The following is a 21,154-nucleotide window of genomic DNA, read 5'->3' on the forward strand; positions in this document are numbered from 1 at the left end:
CGGTTTCGCTGTTTTCCATAAAACCCTGTTGCTTTCTAACTGTTATTGAGTGTGTGTGTGTGTAAGGAAGACAAATGGACTCATTTGTAAAGACAACAACTTGGACAGCATCAGCTGGCACCTCTTTCTCTCTCTCTCTCTCTCTCTCTCTCTCTCTCTCACACACACACACACACAAACACAGATCAGAGAGAGACAAAACAGCACCACATAACACATCCCAAACCAAAGCTCATTATAGGAACTAAAGCCAGGAGAGGAGACAGATCTAGGTTAAGATATGCCAACTGTCTCTATGCCCCATCTGTGTCCCATCAAAGGATGAACTATTTGGCAATTTGCGTTATGTGGATAGGCTAAAAGATGGCGCAGCGGTGACTGCATTGAGTATCCCGTTCACACACTCCAGTTACATCGTAAACAACTGGACATCTCTCTCTCTCTCTCTCTCTCTCTCTCTCTCAGTGCTGTTGCGACATTCACTCTCCGTGGTCTTTACATGGTCGACTTGTTATTCCATAGCGATATAGGACCGTTTTAAATCAATTTATCCGACTCAAAAACGAGTTTGGGATCGACAGATAGAAAATTCGCCTGCTGTGCTGTGTTTCTGTGTACCGGAGGTTTGAAATAAATGAATACAGAAGGTGTTTCTCTCCATCCTGGCAGTGGACCGCGGGAGATGCTGCGGCTGCATTGATAAGAGTTGGGAGAAGGGATCCGCACAGAAGTGACAGCCTCAGCCGGATAGGATGACAACCTAACACTTCCTGCGATAGACTGAGTCAACCTTGTCGGATGACAGCAAGATGCACTGACTGACTGACGACCGGACCAGAAAAAAATGCGTAGTTTGAGAGGCGAAATATGAACGTACATTCCACTTTGGTTTTCTTTTTTTTGCAGGCGTTGAGACGCAGTGATATATTTCCGTGGATCTGAGCGGTTTATGCAACTTTTCCCGGTTCTTTTTCCCATGATAACGGCGAACCCGTGCTTGGTTTACCTGGAATTTCACCAGGATCATGTGGACCCCGACGGAAGAGGAGAAAATCGGAGTTGGTGAGTTTATTAAATTCAGTTTATTGTTTTAACCTAAATAATATACCCTTTATTTAGGCCTATGTCTGTCTGTCTCTATTCAACGAGTCTGTCCCTCACGGTTCAATACTGGAATAGAACAGTTTATGTCCCTATATGTTCAGGTCTTGGTGGGAGCACTGAACCCAGCCAGCAGCCAAACACGTGTTGACATTTCTGCACATTTTCTTTTCCAAACTGTCACGTTATCTCGCGTCTAGAAGACATTGGACAACATTGTAGCCCTAGGCTATTCCTGCTTCTTTTTATCAACGACCTAAAAAAAAACGTTGGAAGGACTTCGTGATGTCACTGTTTTAATCGAAGAAGTCAAAGCTACTGCTTCCATCTCCAACAGAGGGCGTTGGGAAAGTACCTTTACAACAGGTGCGCTGCTCAGTTCCATGAATAGGAGAGATAGAGAAATGCCTATTCTATTCTATTCTATTCTATTCTATGGTACACATATTTCTGGAGGAGCCAGTGACCAACCAGCTGACAGTAGGCTATTAATGCTGAGTTACTGACATAAAATCACTGTTAGAATATGGTTGAAGAGTGGACATGGAACAGCCAGACCTCCATGTATCATTAAGTGACAGACAGTGGTTTCTACTCTGTGTCTCAAAGCCATTGAGAGCAGGGGAAGGAAAGGAAATACTGTTTTGCTGACAACAGGCTGTTTAGCAAGTCCAATTCATCGCAGCAGAGTAACACTCTGGAATAGCGGGAAATTGGAGTTAAATAGGAAGCTTCTTAACCACATTTTATTTCTACACAGACCAACACAACTTTAAAAAAAAGCAGAAACGACCCCAAAACAACCCACATCTTTCATAGGAACGAAGATAGGTTTATGGGAAAACCAAGCCTGAGAGAGAGAGAGACTCATGGATGCTCTCCAAAGGGACTATGAGAGATTGTGGCTGAGCATTGAAAACAGCTATTCAGCTTGGCCACCTAATAAATGGCTCTTTGTAAGGGAATGGATTCAGTCTGAAAGCACTTCCAGGCCCCGGGCCCTTCAGCCAGGCAGCCCAGCACACACTGAGTTCTCACCAACCAGTCAAAGACATGCCCTGCATCACACTCGGAGTGAAAGACAGAGAGGAAAGTTGTAGTTACATTGGTTACTCTAACCATAGGCTCAGCAAACTACAGTTCAAATAGTCCTGTTGTGCAGTTTACAATGTAAATAAACCAGCACTCTTTGATTGCAAAATAAAGTATTCTATTCTATTGAATTTATATTTTATGATCACTCTCTTTAATATAAGCCTGAAGGCCTGTCTACATGTGTGGAAATTGACATTGTGACTGGCCAATACCGTACCCTATTGCCTCCAGGGAGTTAATGCTTCCCCTCTAATCACTTCAGACAGTAAAGAGTTAACACACAGATAACTGGTATGTCCTCATTTAATCAGTATTGGGGGACTGGAGGGTTATGGAGGGTTTTCCTACATTACTGAGTCTAAAGGGAGTCTGCATAACCAACCCTGTTTCATGGTGTGTGTGTGTGTGTGTGTGTGTGTGTGTGTGTGTGTGTGTGTGTGTGTGTGTGTGTGTGTGTGTGTGTGTGTGTGTGTGTGTGTGTGTGTGTGCGCGCTCCCAGACAGGTGCAGTGGTCTAAGGCACTGCATCTCAGTGCTGGAGGTGTCACTACAGACACCCTGGTTCGAATCCAGGCTGTATCACAACCGGTCGTGATTGGGCGTCCCATAGGGGCTTGTGCGCAATTGGCCCAACGTCGTCCGGGTTTGGCCGGTGTAGGCCGTCATTGTAAATAAGAATTTGTTCTTTACTGACTTACCTAGTTAAATACATAAATACAAATGTACATATAACTACTGTATAAATGCATCTGGCTTTGATATAAGTGTGTGTTTTGGGGGGAGGGGGAGTACGTGTGTGTGGAGAGGGTGGAACAGAATAAAGGTATGAAGAGGGTGGATAAAGGTATGAAGAGGGTGGATAAAGGTATGAAGAGGGTGGATAAAGGTATGAAGAGGGTGGATAAAGGTATGAAGAGGGTGGATAAAGGTATGAAGAGGGTGGATAAAGGTATGAAGAGGGTGGATAAAGGTATGAAGAGGGTGGATAAAGGTATGAAGAGGGTGGATAAAGGTATGAAGAGGGTGGATAAAGGTATGAAGAGGCTGGATAAAGGTATGAAGAGGGTGGATAAAGGTATGAAGAGGGTGGATAAAGGTATGAAGAGGGTGGATAAAGGTATGAAGAGGGTGGATAAAGGTATGAAGAGGGTGGATAAAGGTATGAAGAGGGTGGATAAAGGTATGAAGAGGGTGGATAAAGGTATGAAGAGGGTGGATAAAGGTATGAAGAGGGTGGATAAAGGTATGAAGAGGGTGGATAAAGGTATGAAGAGGGTGGATAAAGGTATGAAGCGGGTGGATAAAGGTATGAAGAGGCTGGATAAAGGTATGAAGAGGGTGGATAAAGGTATGAAGAGGGTGGATAAAGGTATGAAGAGGGTGGATAAAGGTATGAAGAGGGTGGATAAAGGTATGAAGAGGGTGGATAAAGGTATGAAGAGGGTGGATAAAGGTATGAAGAGGGTGGATAAAGGTATGAAGAGGGTGGATAAAGGTATGAAGCGGGTGGATAAAGGTATGAAGAGGGTGGATAAAGGTATGAAGAGGGTGGAACAGAATTAAGATGTGAAGAACGCTTTCCACAGAATCCCTATGTGGAAAGTGTTCTACATGGAACCCAAAAGTGTTCTAAATTGATGCCAAAAGGGGTTCTTCAAAGGGTCTCCCATATGGGGACGGCCGAAGAACCCTTTTTGGTTCTAGAGTGTAGGGATCAGCAGGCTGACGACTGGACAGCTCCGTTGTCATTATGAACCGAGTGATGTTTTCATTCCCTCACGGTGATGGCAGCTGGAGTCTCAGGTCTGTTATGGTTTTGGCAGAGAGCTGGCAGAGGGCACGCACGCACACACACACTCATAACATACAAAGCCAGATGCATTTACCCAGAAGGCATAGTAAGCCTTGTTCAGTTCCAGTAGAATGGCATATTTTCTGCTAATTATTGCTTGGTATTGTTATTTGCTCAACCAAGCATGACCAGGCTGGCTGTATGAGCTGTCTAACCCAGGGCACTTCCTCTGTGTGTGTGTGTGTGTGTGTGTGTGTGTGTGTGTGTGTGTGTGTGTGTGTGTGTGTGTGTGTGTGTGTGTGTGTGTGCGTGTGTGCGTGTGTGCGTGTGTGCGTGCGTGCGTGCGTGCGTGCGTGCGTGCGTGCGTGCGTGCGTGCGTGCGTGCGTGCGTGCGTGCGTGCGTGCAGTTTCCACTGTGGAAATGCCTCTGGTTTCTCTGGTTCCATGATGCCCCTACACCTATGTGTCATGTAATGTCTTGTGAAAGCTTGGTTTTCCCCTTGATAAGGGCATACTGTATTCCCTCTAAGTCATTAGAAATGTGGCACAGCTGCTGTCTAAAAGCACAAGCCACTGCTGCTGCTATCCAGCACATTACTACACTACTACAGTACTACACTACAGTACTACACTACAGTACTACACTACAGTACTACACTACTACAGTACAACACTACAGTGCTACACTACAGTACTACACTACTACAGTACTACACTACAGTGCTACACTACACTACTACAGTACAACACTACAGTACTACACTACAGTACTACACTACTACAGTACTACACTACTACAGTACTACACTATAGTACTACACTACAGTACTACACTACTACAGTACAACACTACAGTACTACACTACAGTACTACACTACAGTACAACACTACAGTACTACACTACTACAGTACTACCCTACAGTACTACAGTACTACACTACATTACTACACTACAATACTACAGTACTACAGTACAACACTACAGTACTACACTACTACAGTACAACACTACAGTACTACACTACAGTACTACACTACATAACTACACTACAATACTACAGTACTACAGTACAACACTACAGTACTACACTACATTACTACAGTACGACACTACAGTACTGCACTACTACATGACTACACTACAGTACTACACTACTACAGTACTACAGTACTACACTACAGTACAACACTACAGTACTACACTACTACAGTACTACACTACAGTACTACACTACATTACTACACTACAGTACTACACTACTACAGTACAACACTACAGTACTACACTACTACACTACAGTACTACAATGCAGTACAACATTACAGTACTACACTACATTACTACATTATAGTTTTACACCAAAATACTACACCATAGTAGTACACTACACAACAGTATACCCCCTTTGGTCTAAACCTTCTCCACTATGCAATCTGGTTTCAGAGCTGGTCATGGGTGCACCTCAGCCACGCTCAAGGTCCTAAACGACATCATAACTGCCATCGATAAGAAACAATACTGTGCTGCTGTATTCATTGACCTGGCCAAGGCTTTCGACTCTGTCAATCACCACATTCTTATCGGCAGACTCAACAGCCTTGGTTTCTCAAATGATTGGCTCGCCTAGTTCACCAACTACTTCTCTGATAGAGTTCAATGTGTCAAATCAGAGGGCCTGTTGTCCGGACCTCTGGCAGTCTCTATGGGGGTGCCACAGGGTTCAATTCTTGGGCCAACTCTTTTCTCTGTATACATCAATGATGTCGCTCTTGCTGCTGGTGAGTCTCTGATCCACCTCTACGCAGACGACACCATTCTGTATACTTCTGGCCCTTTTTTGGACACTGTGTTAACAACCCTCCAGACAAGCTTCAATGCCATACAACTCTCCTTCCGTGGCCTCCAACTGCTCTTAAATACAAGTAAAACTAAATGCATGCTCTTCAACCGATCTCTGCCCGCACCTGCCCGCCCGTCCAGCATCACTACTCTGGACGGTTCTGACTTAGAATATGTGGACAACTACAAATACCTAGGTGTCTGGTTAGACTGTAAACTCTCCTTCCAGACTCACATCAAACATCTCCAATCCAAAGTTAAATCTAGAATTGGCTTCCTATTTTGCAACAAAGCCTCCTTCACTCATGCTGCCAAACATACCCTCGTAAAACTGACTATCCTACCGATCCTCGACTTCGGCGATGTCATTTACAAAATAGCCTCCAATACCCTACTCAACAAACTGGATGCAATCTATCACAGTGCCATCCGTTTTGTCACCAAAGCTTCATATACTACCCACCACTGCGACCTGTACGCTCTCGTTAGCTGGCCCTCACTTCATACTCGTCGCCAAACCCACTGGCTCCAGGTCATCTACAAGACCCTGCTAGGTAAAGTCCCGCCTTATCTCCGCTCAATGGTCACCATAGCAGCACCCACCCGTAGCACGCGCTCCAGCAGGTATATCTCTCTGGTCACCCCCAAAGCCAATTCCTCCGTTGGCCATCTCTCCTTCCAGTTCTCTGCTGCCAATGACTGGAACGAACTACAAAAATCTCTGAAACTGGAAACACTTATCTCCCTCACTAGCTTTAAGCACCAGCTGTCAGAGCAGCTCACAGATCACTGCACCTGTACATAGCCCATCTATAATTTAGCCCAAACAACTACCTCTTTCCCTACTGTATTTATTTATTTATTTATTTTGCTCCTTTGCACCCCATTATTTCTATTTCTACTTTGCACTTTCTTCTACTACAAATCTACCATTCCAGTGTTTTACTTGCTATATTGTATTTACTTTGCCACCATGGCCTTTTTTTGCCTTTACCTCCCTTATCTCACCTCATTTGCTCACATTGTATATAGACTTATTTTTCTACTGTATTATTGACTGTATGTTTGTTTTACTCCATGTGTAACTCTGTGTTGTTGTATGTTGTCGAACTACTTTGCTTTATCTTGGCCAGGTCGCAATTGTAAATTAGAATTTGTTCTCAACTTGCCTACCTGGTTAAACCCTTAGTGAAATAAAAAAATAAAAAAAACAACATACTGTAGCTACAGTACATTAGTGTTAGGTCAGGAGATTGAATCTGGAGAAAGTTCTGGTTTATGTTTCCTTTTAACACAGTTTTGATATCAAAAGGTAAAGAATGAAGGTGTGTGTGTCAGTAGCTGGAATCAGAGGGGTGATGCCTGAGGGCTGTCTGTGGTGAAGCCTGAGGGCTGTCTGTGGTGATGCCTGAGGTGTCGCCTGAGGGCTGTCTGTGGTGTCGCCTGAGGGCTGTCTGTGGTGATGCCTGAGGTGTCGCCTGAGGGCTGTCTGTGGTGACGCCTGAGGGCTGTCTGTGGTGACGCCTGAGGTGTCGCCTGAGGGCTGTCTGTGGTGACGCCTGAGGGCTGTCTGTGGTGTCGCCTGAGGGCTGTCTGTGGTGACGCCTGAGGGCTGTCTGTGGTAACGTTCCTCTACTACTGTAAAGTACCTACAGTACATGTTGTGGATGTTTACAACATAGATATTCCTCTACTACTGTAAAGTACCTACAGTACATGTTGTGGATGTTCTCTACTGTAAAGTAAAGATACATAGTAGGCCAGTTACATGTTTGGTAGAGTTCAACCTTTTAGTTCTACAATGTATATAATTCATTCCAGTGGTGTAAAATGTACCCAATTGTCATACTTGAGTAAAAGTAAAGATACCTTTAATAGAAAATGACTCAAGTAAAAGTCAGCCAGTAATATATTACTTGAGAAAAAGTCTAAAAGTATTTGGTTTTAAATATACGTAAGTATCGAAAGTAAATGTAATGGCTAAAATATACTTAAGGATGGAAAGTAAATGTAATGGCTAAAATATACTTAAGGATGGAAAGTAAATGTAATGGCTAAAATATACTTAAGGATGGAAAGTAAATGTAATGGCTAAAATATACTTAAGGATGGAAAGTAAATGTAATGGCTAAAATATACTTAAGGATGGAAAGTAAATGTAATGGCTAAAATATACTTAAGGATCGAAAGTAAATGTAATGGCTAAAATATACTTAAGGATCGAAAGTAAATGTAATGGCTAAAATATACTTAAGGATCGAAAGTAAATGTAATGGCTAAAATATACTTAAGGATGGAAAGTAAAACTCCTTAAATTAAACAAACCAGTCGGCAACATTTTCTAGGTGTTCTTTATTAACGGATCGCCAGCGGCACAATCCAACACTCACACACGTTCTTTGTTTGATAATTATGTCTATTTATTTCTGTCTGTAACAAAGCCCTATTGTGGGGGAAAACTCATTTTGATTAGCTAAGCCTTGCTCCCCAGTGGGTGGGCCTGGCTCCCAAGTGGGTGGGCCTATGCCCTCCCAGGCCCACTCGTGGCTGCGCCCCTGCCCAGTTATATGAAATCCATAGGTTAAGGCTTGAATACATTTAAATTGACTGATTTCTTTTATATGAACTGTATCTCTGTAAAATCTTTGAAATTGTTGCATTTTGCGTTTATATTTGTAACGTGTACTCTCGGAATCGGGAACCAAGTACAGGGAGTGAATAATTTAATAAATAAACGAACATGGTACAAAACAAGAACCACGAGTAGTACAGACATGAAACAGAGTCAATAACGCCTGAGGAAAGAACCAAAGAGGGAGTGACAGATATCAGGGAGGAAATCAGGAAGGTCATGGAGTCCAGGTGAGTCTCATGAGGTGCAGGTGCGCGTAACGATGGTCTCAGGTAACCTGGCAACAATGAGCGCCAGAGAAGAGTAGCGTGAGTAGACGTGACAATATTTTTGTTCAGTATTATTCTATCGTCATCGTCTAGGTGAAGACAATCTCAGGGAGGGTGTGTGTGTTGTTGACAGCTATAACACACACAAACACACACACACACACACACACACACACACACACACACACACACACACACACACACACACACACACACACACACACACACACACACACACACCTCTCTTCCCGACACTAGCTGCAAAGGCTCCTGACCTAATCCGTTAGTTTCTTCACGAGACGCCGCCCGGCGAATCCTACATTTTCCTCAAATATTAAAAAGAAGCAGCGCATCATATTTCTTTTGATATGTCTAGTGCAGCCTGCTGAAGAAAGGCTGATGCCCGGAGCTGGAGAGGAGCTAGTGAGGAGCTGGAGAGGGAGAGAGAGAGAGACTCTGTGAGAGCTGTACAAACAGTGTCCAACATTGGGAAAGAATGTTACAACAGGAAATTTAGCCCAGGCTTTGATGGTCTGAATCCCACGGGGAACCAGAGACTTTACGTTATCTTTTATCTTGGAGACGTTTTAGTTGTTCTTTCTCTGCCTGTCGGAAGTGTTTAACAGCCTACATCTCTCTGTGGCTTCTTCCATCCTGTCCAGGCCGGATACTTCAGGGGTCCCTCCTGTCCAGGCCTGATATTTGAGGTGGTCTCTCTCCTGTCCAGGCCTGATATTTGAGGTGGTCTCTCTCCTGTCCAGGCCTGATATTTCAGGGGGTCCCTCTCCTGTTCAGGCCTGATATTCGAGGGGGTCCCTCTCCTGGGAATAGCTGCCATTGCTCATTGTCTGATGGTCTTGCAGTCGTCTGGGAAAATAGTGTTTTTTTTAACATGTGAAGTTGTGGTAATGATTTTTGTGCGTTCCTGAATCCTGCCACACAATCAGCTAGTGTTGTTGAATGAGTGGATGGATGTGGGGGTTATCTTCAATACAAACCCAGGATGGGTCTAAAATGTCACCCTATTCCCTATATAGTGCACTACTGTTTGACCATATCCTTAGGGGCCCTGGTCAAAAGTATTGTGCTATATAGGGAATAGGGTGCCATTTTGGACTCAGCCCAGATGAAGAGCTTCTGACCATGGTGGCATTCTGATGGAGAGTTCCGTTGTTGTTATGGTGACACTTATGGAACCGAGCGGGGTGACGAGGTGCCTGCCTGCGGAACCCTGGCCCAGATGATCCGCCGTCGCCATAACAACCGACATCTAGCCAGCCAAAACTTCTCTGCTGCGTTCACATTGTGTAAGAAAGAAAGCCACTTTAAGAGGGAAAAAAAGTGAGAAAAACAACAAGTTTTCAAGGTTGTTGTGGTTGTTGTTGTTGTTGTGGTTGTTGTTGTTGTGGTTGTTGTTGTGGTTGTTGTTGTTGTTGTGGTTGTTGTGGTGGTTGTTGTTGTTGTTGTGGTTGTTGTTGTGGTTGTTGTTGTTGTGGTTGTTGTTGTTGTTGTGGTTGTTGTGGTGGTTGTTGTTGTTGTTGTTGTGGTTGTTGTTGTGGTTGTTGTTGTGGTTGTTGTTGTTGTGGTTGTAGTTGTTGTGGTTGTTGTTGTGGTTGTTGTCGTTGTTGTCGTTGTTGTTGTTGTTGTGGTTGTTGTTGTGGTTGATGTTGTGGTTGATGTTGTTGTTGTTGTTGTGGTTGATGTTGTGGTTGATGTTGTGGTTGATGTTGTGGTTGATGTTGTTGTTGATGTTGTGGTTGATGTTGTTGTTGATGTTGTGGTTGATGTTGTGGTTGTTGTTGTGGTTGATGTTGTTGTTGATGTTGTGGTTGATGTTGTGGTTGATGTTGTGGTTGATGTTGTGGTTGATGTTGTGGTTGATGTTGTGGTTGATGTTGTGGTTGATGTTGTGGTTGATGTTGTTGTTGTGGTTGATGTTGTGGTTGATGTTGTGGTTGATGTTGTGGTTGATGTTGTTGTTGTGGTTGATGTTGTGGTTGATGTTGTGGTTGATGTTGTGGTTGATGTTGTGGTTGATGTTGTTGTTGATGTTGTGGTTGATGTTGTGGTTGATGTTGTTGTTGATGTTGTTGTTGATGTTGTTGTTGTGGTTGATGTTGTGGTTGATGTTGTGGTTGATGTTGTGGTTGATGTTGTTGTTATTGTTGTGGTTGTTGTTGATGTTGTGGTTGTTGTTGTGGTTGATGTTGTGGTTGATGTTGTGGTTGATGTTGTGGTTGTTGTTGTGGTTGATGTTGTGGTTGATGTTGTTGTTGTGGTTGTTGTTGTGGTTGATGTTGTGGTTGATGTTGTTGTTGTTGTTGTGGTTGATGTTGTGGTTGATGTTGTGGTTGATGTTGTGGTTGATGTTGTGGTTGATGTTGTGGTTGTTGTTGTGGTTGATGTTGTGGTTGATGTTGTTGTTGTGGTTGTTGTTGTGGTTGATGTTGTGGTTGATGTTGTGGTTGATGTTGTGGTTGATGTTGTGGTTGATGTTGTGGTTGATGTTGTGGTTGATGTTGTGGTTGATGTTGTGGTTGTTGTTGTGGTTGATGTTGTGGTTGATGTTGTTGTTGTGGTTGTTGTTGTGGTTGATGTTGTGGTTAATGTTGTGGTTGATGTTGTGGTTGATGTTGTTGTTGTGGTTGTTGTTGTGGTTGATGTTGTGGTTGATGTTGTTGTTGTGGTTGTTGTTGTGGTTGATGTTGTGGTTAATGTTGTGGTTGTTGTTGTTGTTGATGTTGTGGTTGATGTTGTGGTTGTTGTTGTGGTTGATGTTGTGGTTGATGTTGTTGTTGTGGTTGTTGTTGTGGTTGATGTTGTGGTTAATGTTGTGGTTGATGTTGTGGTTGATGTTGTTGTTGTGGTTGTTGTTGTGGTTGTTGTTGTGGTTGATGTTGTGGTTGATGTTGTTGTTGTGGTTGTTGTTGTGGTTGATGTTGTGGTTAATGTTGTGGTTGTTGTTGTTGTTGATGTTGTGGTTGATGTTGTGGTTGATGTTGTGGTTGATGTTGTGGTTGATGTTGTGGTTGATGTTGTTGTTGTGGTTGTTGTTGTGGTTGATGTTGTTGTTGATGTTGTGGTTGATGTTGTGGTTGTTGTTGTGGTTGATGTTGTGGTTGATGTTGTTGTTGATGTTGTGGTTGATGTTGTGGTTGATGTTGTGGTTGTGGTTGTTGTTGTGGTTGATGTTGTGGTTGATGTTGTGGTTGTTGTTGTGGTTGATGTTGTGGTTGATGTTGTGGTTGATGTTGTGGTTGTTGTTGTGGTTGTTGTTGTGGTTGTTGTTGTGGTTGTTGTTGTGGTTGATGTTGTGGTTGATGTTGTGGTTGATGTTGTTGTTGTGGTTGATGTTGTGGTTGATGTTGTTGTTGTGGTTGTTGTTGATGTTGTGGTTGATGTTGTGGTTGATGTTGTGGTTGTTGTTGTGGTTGTTGTTGTGGTTGTTGTTGTGGTTGATGTTGTGGTTGATGTTGTGGTTGATGTTGATGTTGTGGTTGATGTTGTGGTTGATGTTGTTGTTGTGGTTGTTGTTGATGTTGTGGTTGATGTTGTGGTTGATGTTGTGGTTGATGTTGTGGTTGTTGTTGTGGTTGTTGTTGTGGTTGTTGTTGTGGTTGATGTTGTGGTTGTTGTTGTGGTTGTTGTTGTGGTTGTTGTTGTGGTTGATGTTGTGGTTGATGTTGTGGTTGATGTTGATGTTGTGGTTGATGTTGTGGTTGATGTTGATGTTGTGGTTGTTGTTGTGGTTGATGTTGATGTTGTGGTTGATGTTGTGGTTGATGTTGTTGTTGTGGTTGTTGTTGATGTTGTGGTTGATGTTGTGGTTGATGTTGTGGTTGATGTTGTGGTTGTTGTTGTGGTTGTTGTTGTGGTTGTTGTTGTGGTTGATGTTGTGGTTGATGTTGTGGTTGATGTTGTGGTTGATGTTGTGGTTGATGTTGTGGTTGATGTTGTGGTTGATGTTGTGGTTGATGTTGTGGTTGATGTTGTGGTTGTTGTTGTGGTTGATGTTGTTGTTGTGGTTGTTGTTGTGGTTGTTGTTGTGGTTGATGTTGTGGTTGTTGTTGTGGTTGTTGTTGTGGTTGATGTTGTGGTTGATGTTGTGGTTGTTGTTGTGGTTGATGTTGTGGTTGATGTTGTGGTTGATGTTGTGGTTGATGTTGATGTTGTGGTTGATGTTGTTGATGTTGTGGTTGATGTTGTGGTTGATGTTGTGGTTGATGTTGTGGTTGATGTTGTGGTTGATGTTGTGGTTGATGTTGTGGTTGATGTTGTTGTTGTGGTTGATGTTGTGGTTGATGTTGTGGTTGATGTTGTGGTTGATGTTGTGGTTGATGTTGATGTTGTGGTTGATGTTGTGGTTGATGTTGATGTTGTGGTTGATGTTGTGGTTGATGTTGTGGTTGTTGTTGTGGTTGATGTTGTTGTTGTTGTTGATGTTGATGTTGTGGTTAATGTTGTGGTTGATGTTGTGGTTGATGTTGTTGTTGATGTTGTTGTTGATGTTGTTGTTGATGTTGTTGTTGATGTTGTGGTTGATGTTGTGGTTGATGTTGTGGTTGATGTTGTGGTTGATGTTGTGGTTGATGTTGTGGTTGATGTTGTGGTTGATGTTGTTGTTGATGTTGTGGTTGATGTTGTGGTTGATGTTATTGTTGTTGTTGTGGTTGATGTTGTGGTTGATGTTGTGGTTGTTGTTGTGGTTGATGTTGTGGTTGTTGTTGTGGTTGTTGTTGTGGTTGATGTTGTTGTTATTGTTGTGGTTGATGTTGTTGTTGTTATCACAGGTAGCAAAAGACAGTGCCCACGTCGAACAAGCATATTTCTTGACTTGAGATCAAACGCTTTGGTTTATGGTGGATTTGATTCATTGTACAAAATCCCAATCTGATTTCCATATAAAGTATTATTATAGGCCTATCACAGGTGTTGTGGCCCCTGCAGAGAATAGGAGGACACAGAGAGGGTTGAGACTCTGAGTCTCATTTTAATGACGCTGTTGGAGGAACAACAATGCTGCTATTAAGAGATGCTTGTTAGAGGAAGGCTGCTCTGACTGGTCATTACATTATACCAGTTCACATGCAGTCTGTCTGTCTGTCTGTCTGTCTGTCTGTCTGTCTGTCTGTCTGTCTGTCTGTCTGTCTGTCTGTCTGTCTGTCTGTCTGTCTGTCTGTCTGTCTGTCTGTCTGTCTGTCTGTCTGTCTGTCTGTGGTTGATGTCCGTCCGTTCTCCGGCACCAGAATAGAGCTCAGTAGTCAGCTGTTCAATTGTTTCCTGAAATGCAACATGACCATGGGCCTCCCTGTCCCTCTCCACTGTCCCTCTCCACTGTCCCTCTCCACTGTCCCTCGCCACTGTCCCTCTCCACTGTCCCTCTCCACTGTCCCTCTCCACTGTCCCTCTCCACTGTCCCTCTCCACTGTCCCTGTCTGGCCTGCCTGTCCCCAGTCCCTGTCTGGCTATACACACTGGCCTTCCTGTCCCCAGTCCCTGTCTGGCTATACACACTGGCCTTCCTGTCCCCAGTCCCAGTCCCTGTCTGGCTATACACACTGGCCTTCCTGTCCCCAGTCCCTGTCTGGCTATACACACTGGCCTTCCTGTCCCCAGTCCCTGTCTGGCTATACACACTGGCCTTCCTGTCCCCAGTCCCTGTCTGGCTATACACACTGGCCTTCCTGTCCCCAGTCCCTGTCTGGCTATACACACTGGCCTTCCTGTCCCCAGTCCCTGTCTGGCTATACACACTGGCCTTCCTGTCCCCAGTCCCTGTCTGGCTATACACACTGGCCTTCCTGTCCCCAGTCCCTGTCTGGCTATACACACTGGCCTTCCTGTCCCCAGTCCCTGTCTGGCTATACACACTGGCCTTCCTGTCCCCAGTCCCTGTCTGGCTATACACACTGGCCTTCCTGTCCCCAGTCCCTGTCTGGCTATACACACTGGCCTTCCTGTCCCCAGTCCCTGTCTGGCTATACACACTGGCCTGCCTGTCCCCAGTCCCTGTCTGCCTATTGACCCTGGCCTGCCTGTCCCTAGTCCTTGTCTGCCTATTGACCCTGGCCTGCCTGTCCCCAGTCCCTGTCTGCCTATTGACCCTGGCCTGCCTGTCCCTAGTCCCTGTCTGCCTATTGACCCTGGCCTGCCTGCCTGTCCCTAGTCCCTGTCTGCCTATTGACCCTGGCCTGCCTGTCCCCAGTCCCTGTCTGCCTATTAATCAGAACTAAAATACTTTTGCTAATGGCTGTGTTAGCCAGAGGCAGGTACTGTGATAATGCCTATGTATTCTGTTAGTGGCTGTGTATGCTAGGCCAGGTACTGTGATAATGCCTATGTCTTCTGTTAGTGGCTGTGTATGCTAGGCCAGGTACTGTGATAATGCCTATGTCTTCTGTTAGTGGCTGTGTATGCTAGGCCAGGTACTGTGATAATGCCTATGTCTTCTGTTAGTGGCTGTTTATGCTAGGCCAGGTACTGTGATAATGCCTATGTCTTCTGTTAGTGGCTGTTTATGCTAGGCCAGGTACTGTGATAATGCCTATGTCTTGTGTTAGTGGCTGTGTATGCTAGGCCAGGTACTGTGATAATGCCTATGTCTTGTGTTAGTGTGTGTTTGTGGAGTCCAAACAGAGGAACAGAGAATGTCTGTCTCATGGTTCAAATAACAGGGGGACTAGGGGGGGGACTAGGGGGGAGCTAGGTTCTCACATAACACGAATCAGAGTCCCCTATAACAAACATCAGGCTCCTCCCATAACAAAAAACAAACTCCTCCCATAAGAAAAATCAGTCTCCTCCCATAACAACAATCAGAGTTCTCCCATAACAACAATCAGAGTTCTCCCATAACAACAATCAGAGTTCTCCCATAACAACAATCAGAGTTCTCCCATAACAACAATCAGAATTCTCCCATAACAACAATCAGAATTCTCCCATAACAACAATCAGAATTCTCCCATAACAACAATCAGAGTTCTCCCATAACAACAATCAGAGGTCTCCCATAACAACAATCAGAGTTCTCCCACAACAACAATCAGAGTTCTCCCATAACAACAATCAGAATTCTCCCATAACAACAATCAGAATCTCCCATAACAACAATCAGAGTTCTCCCATAACAACAATCAGAGTTCTCCCATAACAACAATCAGAGTTCTCCCATAACAACAATCACAATTCTCCCATAACAACAATCAGAGTTCTCCCTTAACAACAATCAGAATTCTCCCATAACAACAATCAGAGTTCTCCCTTAACAACAATCAGAGTTCTCCCATAACAGCAGAGTTCTCCCATAACAACAATCAGAGTTCTCCCATAACAACAATCAGAGTTCTCCCATAACAACAATCAGAGTTCTCCCATAACAACAATCAGAGTTCTCCCATAACAACAATCAGAGTTCTCCCATAACAACAATCAGAGTTCTCCCATAACAGCAGAGTTCTCCCATAACAACAATCAGAGTTCTCCCATAACAACAATCAGAGTTCTCCCATAACAACAATCAGAGTTCTCCCATAACAACAATCAGAGTTCTCCCATAACAACAATCAGAGTTCTCCCATAACAACAATCAGAGTTCTCCCATAACAACAATCAGAGTTCTCAGGGTTGGAGTTAAAACCTACAGGAGGGTTAAATCCAGAAACAGGGCTGGTCAGTACTGTTGAAACTATGAATATCTGTAGTTACTTTGAAGTAAATACCTGCAGTAAACTTGTGCAATACATTAGGAGATAAAGAAGATTACGTTTTTCATTTCACCTGTCAAATCATTTTTCATTATGAAGCTTACCAGTAGTGTTTGTTTATAAACACGCACCAAGGAGACCGGAGCCTTGTGAGTCACTCAGTGTTGTGCAGAATGCGCCAGGTGATCTAGTTGCAGTACGGAATTCACAGCTAAATGTTGGCCAGCTAGATATCTTAGAACGATTAAGTTAACGGTCTACAATGTGCTAAATGCTCTGCATTTGTGCATTTGGTTCGCTAATTTAGTAGCTAGTTAGCTATCTAGCTACGTGGTTAGCTTCTTCCAAAATCTAGTTTTGCTTGGTAACAGCAGAAAGTCCGTTCCTGGATGTAGAGCCTTGCTGCCTAATATTTGTTTTGTGCTTGCAGCAAAATGTGTCGCATGTTTTTTTTATTTTTATACTTGTATAACTCTATTAGCTGGGATGTCTGTCCTACTTTAGGTCAGAGACTATAAAATGTTTGCAATTTGCTCATTAGCATTTTAGTTAGCATTTTCTATGGGATGTTACATGTGCTTGTTAGCATTGCTAACTTTCGGATTACAAAGACTCAGTGGGGTTTGAAAATGGAGGTCCTTGTGTTCAGTGCCAGTATTACTAAATGTATGTATGGCACAAGGTCGGTATGATGGTATGAAAATCTGGATACTGCCCAAGCCTAATTGGCATTCCCTTGCTTTGTTTATGTGTGTTTGGACACTGTTTAGACATGTGGAGATAAAAATGTCAGCATTAGCTGACGAGAAGGGGCCAATTATCTATATGCTGGCCGAGTGGTGTGTGTGTGTGTGTGTGTTTGAGATTGTGACTGTGTGTGTGTGTGTGTGAGAGAGAGAGAGACAGAGAGAGAGAGTGTGTGTGTTAGTGTGTGAGAGAGAGAGAGAGAGAGAGAGAGAGAGAGCGAACGAGAGAGAGATACTGTGTGCTCTGCCTTGTCATTTGTCTTCTACTGTAGCATGGTGCCTGTCTGCCTTCAGAGACTCCCCACTCAGCCCAGTGGGGCTTCCACAACACATTACATGACACATAGGTGTGGGGGAAACATGAAACCGGAGAAACAAAAGGCACACACACACACACACACACACACACACACACACACACACACACACACACACACACACACACACACACACACACACACACACACACACACACACACACACACACACACACACACACCTCTCTCTGAGCGATCATCAGACTCCTTCCCTCTCCATTTTCACCATTTACTGTTTCCCCTGTTGTCTTACCATTTCAAATTGAGTGTATTGGTTTGCGTATACAGTTTTAAAGGTGTTACAGCAGTTGCAGCAAAATGCTGAAATTACTTTTAGCAGGAACATTTCAAACGATTAAAATCTAAGTAGGAGGACAAAGACAATAAAAGACAATAAAAACAAGAAGGGCGGGACAAATCTGATTGACAAGCCAAATAACACTGTAGCAGTAATCACATGCAATCTGTACGTATGTACACCCGGAGAGTTTACACTAGATCATGTAAGAATGAGATGTACAGCAGTATATATATTAAACAACACATCCTAGATCTGAATGAAAAAAATAATCTTATTAAATACTTGTTTCTTTACATAGTTGAATGTGCTGACAACAAAATCACACAAAAATAATCAATGGAAATCCAATTTATCAACCCATGGAGGTCTGGATTTGGAGTCACACTCAAAATTAAAGTGGAAAACCACACTACAGGCTGATCCAACTTTGATGTAATGTCCTTAAAACAAGTCAAAATGAGGCTCAGTAGTGTGTGTGGCCTCCACGTGCCTGTATGACCTCCCTACAACGCCTGTGCATGCTCCTGATGAGGTGGCGGATGGTCTCCTGAGGGATCTCCTCCCAGACCTGGACTAAAGCATCCGCCAACTCCTGGACAGTCTGTGGTGCAACGTGGCGTTGGTGAATGGAGCGAGACATGATGTCCCAGATGTGCGCAATTGGATTCAGGTCTGGGGAACGGGCGGGCCAGTCCATAGCATCAATGCCTTCCTCTTGCAGGAACTGCTGACACACTCCAGCCACATGAGGTCTAGCATTGTCTTGCATTAGGAGGAACCCAGGGCCAACCGCACCAGCATATGGTCTCACAAGGGGTCTGAGGATCTCATCTCGGTACCTAATGGCAGTCAGGCTACCTCTGGCGAGCACATGGAGGGCTGTGCAGCCCCCCAAAGAAATGCCACCCCACACCATGACTGACCCACCGCCAAACCGGTCAAGCTGGAGGATTTGCAGGCAGCAGAACGTTCTCCACGGCGTCTCCAGACTCTGTCACGTCTGTCACGTACTCAGTGTGAACCTGCTTTCATCTGTGAAGAGCACAGGGCGCCAGTGGCGAATTTGCCAATCTTTGTGTCCTCTGGCAAATGCCAAACGTCCTGCACGGTGTTGGGCTGTAAGCACAACCTCCACCTGTGGACGTCGGCCCTCATACCACCCTCATGGAGTCTGTTTCTGACCGTTTGAGCAGACACATGCACATTTGTGGCCTGCTGGAGGTCATTTTGCAGGGCTCTGGCAGTGCTCCTCCTGCTCCTCCTTGCACAAAGGCGGAGGTAGTGGTCCTGCTGCTGGGTTGTTGCCCTCCTACGGCCTCCTCCACGTCTCCTGATGTACTGGCCTGTCTCCTGGTAGCGCCTCCATGCTCTGGACACTACGCTGACAGACACAGCAAACCTTCTTGCCACAGCTCGCATTGATGTGCAATCCTGAATGAGCTGCGCTACCTGAGCCACTTGTGTGGGTTGTAGACTCTGTCTCATGCTACCACTAGAGTGAAAGCACCGCCAGCATTCAAAAATGACCAAAACATCAGCCAGGAAGCATAGGAACTGAGAAGTGGTCTATGGTCACCACCTGCAGAACCACTCCTTTATTGGGGGTGTCTTGCTAATTGCTTATAATTTCCACCTGTTGTCTATTCCATTTGCACAACAGCATGTGAAATGTATTGTCAATCAGTGTTGCTTCCTAAGTGGACAGTTTGATTTCACAGAAGTGTGATTGACTTGGAGTTACATTGTGTTGTTTAAGTGTTCCCTTTATTTTTTTGAGCAGTATATATATATATATATTAGAGTGAGCTATGTTGAGAATCCAGTATATAAATCAATATGCGGTGTGTATAAACGGTGTAATTAAAATACAATGTACAGTAGTAGACATGAGCTATGTCGGCGATACAGTATTTAAAACACACAGTTTGAAACAGGAAGTGACCAGTGGTTCAATGTTTCTATAGCATAGGACAGCAGCTGTGTGTGTGTGTGTGTGTGTGTGTGTGTGTGTGTGTGTGTGTGTGTGTGCGTGCGCATCACCTGGTATATGGCTAGTGATAGCTGGTCAACAGTCTGATGGTAATAGAAGCTGGACAGTGTGTGTGTGTGTGTGTGTGTGTGTGTGTGTGTGTGTGTGTGTGTGTGTGTGTGTGTGTGTGTGTGTGTGTGTGTGTGTGTGTGTGTGTGTGTGTGTGTGTGCGCATCACCTGGTATATGGCTAGTGATAGCTGTTCAACAGTCTGATGGTAATAGAAGCTGGTCAACAGTCTGATGGTAATAGAAGCTGTTCAACAGTCTGATGGTAATAGAAGCTGTTCAACAGTCTGATGGTAATAGAAGCTGTTCAACAGTCTGATGGTAATAGAAGCTGGTCAACAGTCTGATGGTAATAGAAGCTGGTCAACAGTCTGATGGTAATAGAAGCTGTTCAACAGTCTGATGGTAATAGAAGCTGGTCAACAGTCTGATGGTAATAGAAGCTGTTCATCAGTATGATGGTAATAGAAGCTGGTCAACAGTCTGATGGTCTGGTAATAGAAGCTGTTCAACAGTCTGATGGTAATAGAAGCTGTTCAACAGTCTGATGGTAATAGAAGCTGTTCAACAGTCTGATGGTAATAGAAGCTGTTCAACAGTCTGATGGTAATAGAAGCTGTTCAACAGTCTGATGGTAATAGAAGCTGTTCAACAGTCTGATGGTAATAGAAGCTGTTCAACAGTCTGATGGTAATAGAAGCTGTTCAACAGTCTGATGGTAATAGAAGCTGTTCAACAGTCTGATGGTCTGGTAATAGAAGCTGTTCAACAGTCTGATGGTAATAGAAGCTGGTCAACAGTCTGATGGTAATAGAAGCTGTTTAACAGTCTGATGGTCTGGTGATAGAAGCTGTTCAACAGTCTGATGGTAATAGAAGCTGTTCAACAGTCTGATGGTAATAGAAGCTGTTCAACAGTCTGATGGTAATAGAAGCTGTTCAACAGTCTGATGGTCTGGTAATAGAAGCTGTTCAACAGTCTGATGGTAATAGAAGCTGTTCAACAGTCTGATGGTAATAGAAGCTGGTCAACAGTCTGATGGTAATAGAAGCTGTTCAACAGTCTGATGGTCTGGTAATAGAAGCTGTTCAACAGTCTGATGGTAATAGAAGCTGGTCAACAGTCTGATGGTAATAGAAGCTGTTCAACAGTCTGATGGTAATAGAAGCTGTTCAACAGTCTGATGGTAATAGAAGCTGTTCAACAGTCTGATGGTAATAGAAGCTGTTTAACAGTCTGATGGTAATAGAAACTGTTCAACAGTCTGATGGTCTGGTGATAGAAGCTGGTCAACAGTCTGATGGTAATAGAAGCTGTT

The 21,154-nt window shown here is 44.0% G+C and overlaps 1 protein-coding gene across 1 annotated transcript in view; it reads left to right on the forward strand.

Moving 5' to 3' along the window:
* Positions 1–266: 266 nt before the first annotated feature.
* The window catches only part of LOC106566212 (dedicator of cytokinesis protein 3), a 398,163-nt gene continuing 377,275 nt past the window's right edge, over positions 267–21,154 (forward strand). Inside the window, exon 1 of the mRNA XM_045691962.1 lies at positions 267–1,062. Within this exon, the coding sequence (XP_045547918.1) occupies positions 1,026–1,062 (37 nt within the window). The 5' untranslated portion in view covers positions 267–1,025. The remainder of the gene's footprint in view (positions 1,063–21,154) is intronic.

This window comes from Salmo salar, chromosome ssa12 (genome assembly GCF_905237065.1).
Source record: "Salmo salar chromosome ssa12, Ssal_v3.1, whole genome shotgun sequence".
NCBI classification, from domain to species: Eukaryota; Metazoa; Chordata; class Actinopteri; order Salmoniformes; family Salmonidae; genus Salmo; species Salmo salar.